General features: G+C 45.5%; 1 protein-coding gene across 1 annotated transcript; it reads right to left on the bottom strand.

Moving 5' to 3' along the window:
• Positions 1–504: 504 nt before the first annotated feature.
• Positions 505–9,590, bottom strand: TMEM35A (transmembrane protein 35A). The gene is made up of 2 exons (XM_063141680.1): positions 9,353–9,590; positions 505–1,895 (listed from the first exon to the last, which is right to left on the bottom strand). The coding sequence occupies exons 1-2, from the start codon at positions 9,470–9,472 to the stop codon at positions 1,509–1,511; spliced, it is 507 nt and encodes a 168-aa protein (XP_062997750.1). The 5' UTR covers positions 9,473–9,590; the 3' UTR covers positions 505–1,508.
• Positions 9,591–12,831: the final 3,241 nt, after the last annotated feature.

Raw genomic sequence — 12,831 nt, forward strand, 5'->3', positions numbered from 1 at the left:
CCATCCACAATCTTGTGATCATGCAGATACCATGATGTCAACAAATAATTTCCCTCCTCTTTCTCCCTTCCCCCCACCCCTAACCTGATTATTGTATCATCTTGCCTGATGAAGAGAACTGGAGAACTTGAAAGCTTGCACATTTTGGGTGTGTGTGTGTGTGTGTGTGATCTGTTGGTTGACCTAATAAAGTTATTACACTAATATGGATTTTGGAAATTCCATTTAGGAAAATCATCTTTAGGGATGACCCCATCTGTTATTCTGGGATAACATCCCCATAACCCGCTTGTACCTCTTTCCACATCTTCAAGGATGGCATATCTGAGATCAAGGTGAGGTTTTAAAAAATACCTATAGCCCCTTATCATTTCAGGAGACCTGGGCTCATCGCTCTGTCACCAAGGAATTAATACACAGCAATAGGCAGATATAAGGCATTTCAATCATAAGTATGTCTCATGCATAGAAAATCCAACAATTTATCAGGCAATTTTCCTCCAAATTTCAAAAAGTTTATTTTTAATTTTTTTATATAAATTAAGGGGAGAAAAAGAAGTGGGGAAGGAAGAGAATGCAAACTGGACAACACCAAGAAAGGTAACATACCTAAAAAAAAATGTATTTCTCCTGACTGTTGAACCTTTCCTTCTATTCCTTCTCTAAGCTCAGCACACTGACACAACTGAAGCAGCTTCCTAGCAAAGACCTCACTGTGTTTTGGCTCATCAGAACCCCTGTGTGGGATGGAAAACAAATCCCTGTTCTTAGAGTCAAACCCTCAGCCACCCACAGTAACCTGTCACTCCTTCAAGTCAGAGTGAATGGATGGATGGCATAAAAAGCAGGTTTGTGTGTGATCAGTCCCTGATCTTTTCACAGCAGCACAGACAGGCATGGGAGGGGAGGCAATGGCAGGGTTTATTATGGGGTATTCTTTATTCTTGGCTAACTGAGGTGGGTGCAATGCATCACTTGGCTCATCTGAAACATTTGGGGTGGGTGGACCGGGAATGGTTCATCGCTCCACTGCTAGATGCTGGGGAGAAAGGATTGGGTAAGTGAGCAAGCGATTAAGAACTTCCTCCCCATTCCTTTTGCTCCTGAAGAATACAGACTGGTGAAGAGGCAGTTCAAGTGAAGCAGTTCAAGCCATCAATTCTCTCTCTCTCACACACAAGCACATAAATTCACACGCACATGTGTGCACAACATACACTCGACGCAAGGGACATTTATTCCCCTCCAGATCCATTCACTTAAGTCATGTCTACACACATGTTGGGGATATAGCATTGGGCAGCTCTAGCGGTTTTGGAGTGCTCAAGCCCAGGTGTTGGCAAACTTAAGGTTTCCCCCATGCTCCAAAATGTAACCCTTTATGAAAACCCAAAAAGAAAAGAAATGCAAATCGTTTTAGGCGTTTTGGAGAGAGAGAAAGAGAGAGAGAGAGAGAAAGAGAGAGCAAAACTGGTGGGAGGTTCCTTGTGTCCCTCAAAGGTGCCCCACTAGGACACCTTGATTTTGCCCTTTTCTGGGGCTGCTTCTGCAAGAAGCGGCTGCTCTTCTCCATTCACCGACATGGTCCTCTTCTCCAGCAGTTGCTCCTCTGGCTGACGGGCGATGAGAAGTCGGCAGGTTAGCAGGATGCCAAAGACCAGGGCGTGGGCGTAGCGTTTGAGAGGGTCACCCACCAGCTGGTGGAAGAAGAGCACAGCCAGAACGAGCAGCAGCAGCACAAAGTTGGCCACGTCCTTTGGGCGCCCAGGGACCAGCGTCATGACAATGCCGCAGGCCACTTCGAGGGCTCCAATGCTCTTGCGGAGAATGATGGAGCTCACGCCCATCTTCTTGAGCATGGGCAGCGCACGGACGTAGCTCTTGTAGGCCCGCTTCTGTAATCAAGACAGAAAAGGCGTGGCATTCAACACTAGTTGAGATTTGCATATAGCTCATTTCTGGGGGATCCTTTGTCACTCTCACAGACCCTAAACAGAGTGCAGTTTAGAGCTGGAATAAAGCTGTGTGTGGGAATGTCAATCAGGTCCATAAGGACACCTGTCAGATGAGAACTGTCTCTGCAGAGGCCACCAGTGAGGGAGGAAGCAGCAGCCAGGCACCTCTCCACCGTGCCTGGGTCCAGCTCCAGCTGAGAGCCCCCTCCCTCCTGCTACCAACTGTCACTGCAGAGGCCACCAGTGAGGGAGGAAGCAGCAGCCAGGCACCTCTCCACCGTGCCTGGGTCCAGCTCCAGCTGAGAGCCCCCTCCCTCCTGCTACCAACTGTCTCTGGAGAGGCCACCAGTGAGGGAGGAAGCAGCAGCCGGGCACCTCTCCACCGTGCCTGGGTCCAGCTCCAGCTGAGAGCCCCCCTCCCTCCTGCTGTCACCTGTAACTGCTGAACTTCCCAACTAAGATTGTAGTGCCTGAATTTGCTTTCCTTTCCCCCCTCCTCCTCCTCCTCCCTCCCAATCCCCTTTCCTTTTGTGTCATGTCTTTTAGATTGTAAGCCTGTGGGCAGGGACTGTCAAGAAATACTTTCGTAAGCCGCCATGAGAGCCTTTTTTGGCTGAATGGCGGCATAAAAATCCTTAAATAAATAAATAAATAAATAAAAGAAGCTGATAGACAAGAGAGTTATGACATAGGGTTAGAAAGCGCTCCAAAAAAGTCATCTACACCATTCCCAGGGGCAGAGTCTTCCCCCTGACAAAGTGGTGTTATCCCATAGTATTGAACCCTGTCTTCAAAGCACAGAAAACTTCGATCAGACTTAGGAGCTAGTGAGAATTGTTTTGAATATTTAAGGCATGAGTGGATAACTGCTAGAGCTTTGGAGACCATTTTTGCACTCTGGACACCCAATTTTTTTTTTAAAAAAGTGGTAGCAAACTGTTTTATAGTGCCTGGTAGTGCTAAAAGCGTTACATTTAGCTTGTTTGCACTCCTTTGCAGCTAGGGATCTAAATTTGACCCTGTAAGCCAAACAAGCTAAATCTGTTTAGCTAAACAAGCTAAATTGGACCAATTAGCATTCTGTAGTGCTAAAAGTGCCCATTTCCCCCCCTGGAATTTCCCCCCTGCACCCCAATTTAAGGGAAACATATACATACCAGATGGTAGTGATGATGATAATGTATTTAGGATGTCCAATAGCAAAGAATGAGAGACAGTAATCATCATACACAAATACACAATTAACTAAAAACAATTTCAAATAGACAATACATCACCACTGTAAGAATCTCAGTAAAATCAGACAGTACAAAGACCTAAAACTGCACATTAAAACACTGCTGAAATAAAAATGCCTGACAAAAATGCCTCAGAGAGTGACCCAAATTAATCTTGATCAGGGGAATATTCCAGAGCCATGGCATCACCACAGAAAAGCCTCTGTCTCTTGTGGTCATCCAACTGCTGTCATGGGACAACGCTGAGAACAGGAACTTTGGTACTGTTTTTACTATCCAGTCAGGCTTATCCAGGAGTCTCAAGACATGATTGGGCAACTTGTGGTCCACAGATATTTTGGCCCTCAATTCCCATCAGGCCTAGCCAGTATAGGCAATGATGAGGTGTCACGAGAATTGCAGGCGAAACACATGTAGAAGACTACAAGTTGCCCACTCCTACCTTAAGATTACCTGCTCCTAGAACTATTTCTTTATTTAAATGATTTTAACCAGCTTTTCAGGGCACACTGCATACTTATCTAGGGGGCAAGCCCTATGGAACTCACTGAGACTTGCTTCTGAGTAAATATGCAGAAGACTGGCTTCTATTATTAGGTTTACTGAAATGTTTTCCATTTTTTTACAACACCGAACACAACAGAACTCATAGATTGTAAGCAAAGTCTGAGCCATATCATTGATCACAACTAACTTCCACCATTCCTCTGGATCCTGCCTCCATTTTGCCAAGAGCTCACACCAACTCATCTGTTAATGAAACACAACAAACACTACTTCTACCATATTTAGACATGCAGACAAAGGCATTTGCTTTCTGAAGAAATGGGGGAAATGGAACCTGTATAGAACTTCATACCTAAAATTACATTCCAGATTGGAGGGTGCCTGACAAAGGTTGCTTGTAGGGCCAAAACTTCACAGCACAAACTGTAACAACAATATATATATATATATATATATATATATATATATATATATATATATCTTTGAAGCAAGTTCCATTGAAGTTAACGGGGATTATACTCAGGTAAGTGAGTATAGGTTTGTAGCCTTTGTGGATTCAACGGTTAGATGAAACATCAATTAAAATTATTTTGATAGACAAAAAAAAATCATCCCTCCTCAACAGACTGCTTAAAAGATTTTTTTTAAAAAAATAAAATGCAAAGACTTATTAATCAAAAAATGTCAAGCACCATCTTAAGACGCATTCTATTCTGGATGATGTCTCATGTGTTCACTCTCCCCCAAATCTTTGTTTTCTGCTGCTTGCAGCAACAACACAGATCTTCTTGGGAACTACTTCTTGTTGGCTGCCATTTTGTTTCCCCACAAGGCCCTGGGTGTTGTGTCATTCCGAGGCATTCTAGAGTGAAAATAGTGGCCACCCCTCACAAAAATGGCAGCCTACTCCAGGAGCTGCTTCCCCACCCACCTAGAAAGGGAAAATAAGATTGCAGCTGAAACCACAAGCGAGAAAAACCACACTTGTCCTTAATAGAAAACACTTACTGACCGCAACGGAGTTAAGGAAAACAACATAAATGATTACTATGTCGACAAATATGGGTACAAAAATATTTCTTACATTAAAAGGATTAAAAAGCAAATCAAAAGGAGGCCAAACAAGTTTGACGAAGACAGAATTATCAAAACGTGTTTGGCCTCTTGTGATCTGCTTTTTAATTCTTTTAGTGTAATAAATATTTTTGTACACATACTTGTCGACATAGTAATCAAGTTGTAACTGCTGGTGCCATTCACGTTGTTTTCCTTAACTCTGTCACTGCCGGGAAACACCTACTAAGAGGAACATTGCTGTCACCAGAATAGGTGAGATATGGGTAGGCATGCTCTTGGCATTTATTTCGTAATGAAAGAAAATGGAATGAAACGAACCCTGTTCCTTTCAATTTTTCATTTGTTATTAAACCAGTGTGCAACCCTAGTTTAGGTAGCCTCTGATCTTTCACCTGGGAGACAGCTCCCCAAATGCAACACCTCCGAAGAACAGCCAGAAAAGAAGAAGCTCTCTAAGTGCAGAGTTATGCAGCACAGCAGGGCCGGATTAAGGCCAGCTGATGCCCTAAGCACAGCCCAATAATGGTGCCCCCTTAGCTAGTGTGACCAACTGTCAGGATTTCCCCGGATTTGTCCTGGTTTTTGTTCTTTCCATGGTGTCAGGGGGGATTTTCTATAATTTTCAATAATGTCCTGGAATGACACACCTTCCTCTTTAAGGCTGCCATTAGCATGGCAGGAGGGAATGACATGCTTTCTTGAGGCACAGCATTCCCCCACCCCGAGCTCCAATTGATGTCTTAAAGGGGAAAGTGGGCCATTCGTGGACATTATAGAAAAGGCCCCAATTGGAGTGGATGGTGGTGGTGCAGAATGAAATCCTTTCCCCTCCTCCACTCCAATCGGGTTCTTTAAGGTGGCGGGGGAATAACGTACTTTCTGCAGGACTCAGAAAGCTGCTTCCCCACACACACACTAGGTGTCCTCTTTTTTGGTTTCCCAAATATGGTCACCCTACCTTAGCCCTTCCATTGCTTAGCCGGCAAGACATTCAGGCCTTAGCTAGACCTACTGTAAAGTCCAGGGGAGAGGAGGGGAGACCTTGCATTGTGAATAACGCGAGATCTCGCCCCTGTTTACATGTAAGGCGCGACGACCCCTTATACGTGGGGCTGCCTTTGAAAACGGTCTGGAAGCTTCAGCTGGTACAAAACAAGGCAACCCGTTTACTAACAGGGACTGGCTGGTGAGATCGTATTACACCAGTCCTTTTACAACTTCATTGGCTTCCAGTCCAGGTCCGGGCCCGATTCAAAGTGCTGGTATTGACAGTTAAAGCCCTAAACAGTTTGGGGCCAGGTTATTTGAAGGAACGCCTCCTCCCATATGTACCTGCCCGGACCTTAAGATCATCTACAGGGGCCCTTCTCTGTGAGGCCCTGCCAAAGGAAGTGAGGCAGGCGGCTACTAGGAGGAGGGCTTTCTCCGCTGTGGCACCCCGGTTGTGGAATGAGCTCCCTAGAGAGGTCCGCCTGGCGCCTACACTGTACTCCTTTCGTCGCCAGTTGAAGACCTTTTTATTCTCTCAGTGTTTTAACACTTAATTTTAACTTAAATTTAAATTTTACTGTTTTAACTCTGTATTTTAATTTTATATCAGTTTTGCTGCGTGGTTTTTATTCTGGTTGTGCTTTTTATATTGTATTTTGCATTTGTGCTTTTAACCTGTTGGTTGTCTTACTATGGTTTTAATTTTTGTGAACCGCCCAGAGAGCTTCGGCTGTTGGGTGGTATAGAAATGTAATAAATAAATAAATAAATAATAAATAAAGAGAGGCATCGTGCCTGCCATTTTTTTTTAAAGGGGAAGCAATGCAGGAGTGCTCCAGCAATAAACAGTGAGCGTGGTTTTTTTTTTAAAAAAATGTACTTTATTTATTTATTTATTTATTAAACTTATATACCGCTCCCATAGCCAGGGCTCTCTGGGCGGTTTACAGAAATTCTAAAATTGAGGTAAAAACAAGTATACAAAATTTAAAACTCTAAAACACAGAACATACACACATAAAGCATTAAAAACCGATTAAAAACTAAACATGTGGGTAATTTTGATGTGCCGCCATATGCCCGGGCAAAGAGGAAAGTCTTAACCTGGCACCGAAAGGATAGCAGCATTGGCGCCAGGCGAGCCTCATGAGGGAGATCATTCCACAGTCTGGGGGCCACCACCGAAAAGGCCCTATACCTTGTTGCCACACTCCGAGCCTCTCTCAGAGTAGGCACCCGGAGGAGGACCTTAGATGTTGAACGTAGTGACCGGGTATATTCACGTCGGGAGAGGCGTTCCGACGTGAATATTAGGGTGAGGGGAGCGTTCCGCTCCCCTCACCCTAGCCCCGAAAGGGCGCAGTGCTCCTCAGGAGTGCTGGGCCCCATGCACAGAGCCGGGTAAACTCGCGGAAACGGGCCACACGCTCCGCGGTCTTGGGCTCAATCCGGGACCGTGGAAAAAGCGAGGCCAAAGGGTAGGGCTGTATCCCGGAGCCAGGGAGGGATAATTCCTCCCTGATCCCGGGATCCCCTTTGTGTCATCTGGACACACAGGGATGATCCCAGGGTTCGCCCCGGGATAAAGGCTGGTCTAGCTAAGGCCTAAGACTCAATAAGTGCTGAAGGTGAAACAAGGCATTAAAAACTCAGTTTTCTTCAAGGCCATCCCCCACGCCGGAACACACAACTATATTAAATATAAACCGTTTTTGTTATATTTATTTAACACTAAATAGCAGCAAGCAATATAAGCCAATTACTTACTGATAACTAGGGCAACAAAAATTTTCATCACTGTTTTATGCATTTTTTTAAAAAATAAAACTGTTATAAGGGAAAAATGCAAATGAAAACATTTAGATGGCTACAGCTATGGTACCGGTACTCTGTGGTGCTCCCTTCCTTGGTGCCCTAAGCACGTGCTTATATTGCTTAAAGGTTAATCCAGAGCTGCAGCACAGTGATGTTAACAGCCAGCAGACAAAACCTTAACCTATGCTACTGGCCTTACTTGTCCATTCCAAGTTCAAACAGAAAAACAGAGCCATACTGAGGATCCCAAACACCCAATTGTTGGGCATCTCTCCAGTCGGGAAAATAATGAGCACTGTTCCAAGTGTGCATGTGTGTTTTAAAAATCAATGTGGAGGTTGGGGGGGTATATTATGATGAGTAGCCGAGAAAACGAAATATAAAGCAAAACCTGACACAGGTTGCATGCATTTTAAAACAAGCTGTCAACGTCCCTTCCTTTTCATCGAGGCCGCAGCAAGAATAGCTCCTAAAAAGCAAAAGCAACTGTGTTGATGAGGCCCCTGTGCCAGTGAAATAATTAAAATAAATCAAATCGGTTGGGAAAGAGAGGAGGGTCTCAGGAGCGTTGAGATTTACGCTCAGCTTGACACGCTTTAACACTGCTGTGATTGTCCTTTGCTCCTCGCTTCTCCCAAATCCTTCTTGCCAATCCTCCCAGGGGAGACACTTTGACACAATCGGAGCAGCTGAGATTCATTCAGCTGATATCCAGGGCTTTGGCAAGGCAAAGATAGAACGTGCTAGAAAGTTCTGCGCTTGTTTGCGTTTTTCGGGGTGCCGAGAAACTCCAGCCATTTCATTAAAGGAAGAGACCTACCATGGCTGAGCCCAACATGCTAGAGGACTTAAGAACACCTGACATGATGGGCAGCGATGCTTTGGCTTCTTCCATTGCAGGACAGGTGGGGTTTGTCAGCAGATTCCTTATGGGAGACGAAGGAACCAGATTGGCTCCTTGGGAGACAGACACTGAATTACCTCCATTAGCCAGAAATCTCAGGCTGATGAGGGACCCACATTTGCCATTTTCCAGAACCTTCTCTTGGGGAGAAAAGGGGAGGGAACCGCTTTGCCCTTCGCCAGGGGTAACCCAAGACATTTCCGATGCTTGCAGCAGAACACCCCCACGATCCCACTCCCCACACAAGGGTTAATCAACCAGGTAATTGACCAGTTGTGGCCCTTTACTAAGACTGCTCAGAATCTGTGCCCTTGATGCGGGCCGCCTCGTCTTGCCTAGCTGGCACCGTCTTTTGCATGAGACGGGGATCCCTTCTGGATGGTTTTGAGGCAAAGAGAGACATCCAGGGCCCTGCATCAGTTTGCTGCCCACCATCGACACCCTTAGAACACTACCAGCCCTCTATTTGTGGAAATCATGGACGGAAAAGAGATAACAATAATCCTGTAACTGGTCTTTTCTCCTCAGAGCAGAGAAATCTAATTTTCGGTGCAGTGCTCTTCCTACTTTCCTGGTCTTACATCCTATATGGATTTTTCTTTTTTTTCTTATTTACTGTGTAGAGAAACAGCCTTACAAAGAAATGCAAAAAGAACCGAAGGACTAATAGTAGATTTTAGCAGCAATAAGCATGTCATTTGTGTCTGTGTCTGTGTGTGGTACCTATTTCCCTTCTCCTGCCCAGGGCACGTCTACAGCAGAAGCCGGCTTCTTTTTCAGGGCTGACCCTGCTTGCAAAGTGAGAAGCAGCCAGCAGCTGGAATGCCACTAGCTAGCAAGATGTCTCCCACCCTCGTCATACTCACCATCTCATTGTAGGCATCTCTGCTGAGGCGGGGGGTCAGCTTGATGGTCCCCATAAAGACGAAGAAGAGCCCCAAGGCTACGGAGAGGGCCACTATGGTTATAGTCCTGGGAGAGGCCATCGGGGCGGGTGGGGTGCTCACGGCGCTGGTCCTCCCGCGGTCTGGCACCCAGGCTGTGTCAGGAGATGGTCAGTCACCATTGAAGGAGATCAGGGAAGGCTGCAGAGGCAGAGATGACAAAAGCAGAGAGGCATTCTGCCGCTGCTGTTCAGCCACTCCTGGGTCCTAATGTCCCACTGCCACCATGACGGCAAGATGATGTCTGAGGGACAGAAGAGGTTACAGACGAGGGAAAAGAGCCTTGCTCTGGAACTCGCGTGCCAAAGTTATCTGCAAAAGCCTTCACAAAATTCACTCCGGTTCTTGTCGCGCAAATGGAAATCTGCAAAACAGCCTAACTTGTACATGCATGGATGAAATGTCTGAAGAATTACATTTCACAGCAGCAGCTGATCCGCTTTGTCACCATGAGATGGCCAGGGCTAGTGAATTCATCCATGAAGCTATGCCCAAAAGCAGATCTCCACATGACATGAATGCCTTCTGTTCGAAACTCCCCTCATCTTTTATTTTTAAATCTTGGAAGCAGGTGAGCCTTGTGGGCACTTCAGGAGCTATTTGCATCCTGGTACAGTGTAAGAATGAATATGTTATAGGTAGGAGCAGCAGGAGTATTTATTTATTTATTTATTATTTATTTTATTACATTTATATACCGCCCCACAGCCGAAGCTCTCTGGGCGGTTTACAGCAATTAAAAATAGTAAACATTAAAAGTATACAAAATTTTTAAAAAACATAAAAACAGTAGTCAATTGCATTTATTTTGTATTTATTACATTTATGTCCCATCTTTTCCCCTCTTGCAACGAACCCAGTGTGGCTGATGTGCTCCTCCTCCTCTCCATTTTATCCTCACAACAACCCTGTGAGGTAGGTTAGGCAGAGAGTCAGTGATTGACTGAAAATCACCCAATGTGCTTCATGGCAGAGGGAGGGGGGGGGGACTAGAACCCAGATCTCCCAAGTCTCATTCCAACTTTCTCACCACTACACCACACAGGCTCTCTTACTACCTCAAAGCAAACCTGCCAATTCAAAGTTCTGGCTGGTTCTGACTGACACCAAGAATGGATTCACAGCCCACTGGTATCATAGCCACCAGCCTCCACTGACCTAGATGGAACAACTACTAGGTGGATTCATAGTTGGCTACAGAATTGGACTCAAAGAGTACTTATCAATTGTACCTTTTCAAACTGGGGAGATGCAACGAGTGGAGTACCACAGGGCTCAGTCCTGGGCCCAGTGCTCTTCAACATTTTTATTAATGATTGGACGAGGAGGTGCAGGGAACACTGATCAAATTTGCAGATGACACCAAATTGGGTGGGATAGCTAATATCCTGGAAGACAGAAACAAACTTCAAAGGGATCTTGATAGGCTAGAGTGCTGGGCTGAAAACAACAGAATGAAATTTAATAGGGATAAATGTCAAGTTCTACATTTAGGAAATAGAAACCAAATGCACAGTTACAAGATGGGGGATACTTGGCTCAGCAATACTACAAACGAGAAGGATCTTGGAATTGTTGTAGATCGCAAGCTGAATATGAGCCAACAGTGCGATATGGCTGCAAGAAAGGCAAATGCTATTTTGGGCTGCATTAATAGAAGTATAGCTTCCAAATCATGTGAGGTACTGGTTCCTCTCTATTTGGCCCTGGTTAGGCGTCATCTAGAGTATTGCATCCAGTTCTGGGCTCCACAATTCAAGAAGGACGCAGACAAGCTGGAGCGTGTTCAGAGGAGGGCAACCAGGATGATCAGGGGTCTTGAAACAAAGCCCTATGAAGAGAGACTGACACAACTGGCCATGTTTAGCCTGGAGAAGAGAAGATTGAGGGGAGACATGATAGCACTCTTCAAATACTTAAAAGGTTGTCACACAGAGGAGGGCCAGGATCTCTTCTCGATCCTCCTAGAGTGCAGGACACGGAATAACGGGCTCAAGTTAAAGGAAGCCCGATTCCAGCTGGACATCAGGAAAAACTTCCTGACTGTTAGAGCAGTACGACAAGGGAACCAGTTACCATGGGAGGTTGTGGGCTCTCCCACACTAGAGGCCTTCAAGAGGCAGCTGGACAACCATCTGTCAGGGATGCTTTAGGGTGGATTCCTGCATTGAGCAGGGGGTTGGACTCGATGGCCTTGTAGGCCCCTTCCAACTCTGCTATTCTATGATTCTATGACCCCCTTTCCCCCTTGCAAGCAGCAATTCTAGGTTGCATCTGCCCAGGTCCTGCCTCAAATTCTGTGGTTCACAATTCAAGCCAGAGACAAGTTCAACTTGGACATCACTTCACTGTCCAATACACTCTCAGGCATAGGCAGTAATCTCATCCACTCCCCCAATGAAGACTTATTGCTCACATCTTTCATAAATTGGCATGACCCTAATCTGCAACACCAAAATCAGGCAAACAACTGTTCCTGTAGGCCAGGGCTGGATCTACTGGTAGATTTCTGCATGGGTTGTAGTAGACCAGCAAGGATTTCTGACTCTTCTCTAATAATAGCAGCAAGTATAAACCTTTCTCTCACCTAAAAAGAACGCTTGGAGGAATCCAGGAGTTGACTGTTGTGTAAAAGGACTTGCAATCTTGGTTCTGGTAACTGAACAGAAATTCCTGGGCTGAGCATGGGCTCAAAAGCATCCTGTTCTTTAATTCTTAGTGCATGTCCCATCTAGCTGCAGTTGATGGACCTCAGGGTGCTAGCAAAAAAAAATCCAAGTCCATCTTGTAAGCCTGAAGTCTGCCCACTCCTGCTGTCAGCCCTGGATTGTCTCCAAACCATAAACTGAAACTATGGTTTCAATTGGGTTTGCAAACCATGGTTTGGAAAACTCTGGTTAGCCCAAGCCCAAAATAGGGGTGGGTAAGTTAACTGAATGAGGAAGCCCACCCAGCCACAGACCTTCTCCGATACACACACACACACACACATACACTGGTTTGAAGGTTTGGGAAGACAAGACTACACCTGAAGTGACCACCGTAAGAAAGGAGGAGGAGGAGGAAGAAAACTCAATCAGGATAAACGTTTGAAAGCAAGGCATGACAAAAAGTCCATGGCTCAGTGGTAGAACCCCTGCTTCACATGCAGAAGGCTCCAGGTTTGACCCCAGGTAGGGCTAGAATCTTGCTTGAAACCCTGGAGAGCCATTGCTGCCGGTCAGGGTCAACGATACTAGGCAAGATGGGACAATGGTTTGACTCGGTATAAGGCAGCTTCCTACATTCCGAAAAGTGGAAGAAAAGAGCCAGTCCTCTAAATCCCAGCACTGTTTTACATTTTCCCTCTTTCCCAGACCCTAAATGTACAGGACAGGTTATATGGGCAAAGCAGATTTTTT

Source organism: Elgaria multicarinata, chromosome 15, assembly GCF_023053635.1.
Source record: "Elgaria multicarinata webbii isolate HBS135686 ecotype San Diego chromosome 15, rElgMul1.1.pri, whole genome shotgun sequence".
NCBI lineage: Eukaryota > Metazoa > Chordata > Lepidosauria > Squamata > Anguidae > Elgaria > Elgaria multicarinata.

Coding starts and splice junctions, on each gene's coding strand:
- TMEM35A (XM_063141680.1), bottom strand. CDS start 9,472: ATGGCCTCTCCCAGGACTATAACCATAGTGGCCCTCTCCGTAGCCTTG. Junction 1,896..9,352: donor GAGATGCCTACAATGAGATG/GTGAGTATGACG, acceptor TCTTGATTACAG/AAGCGGGCCTACAAGAGCTA.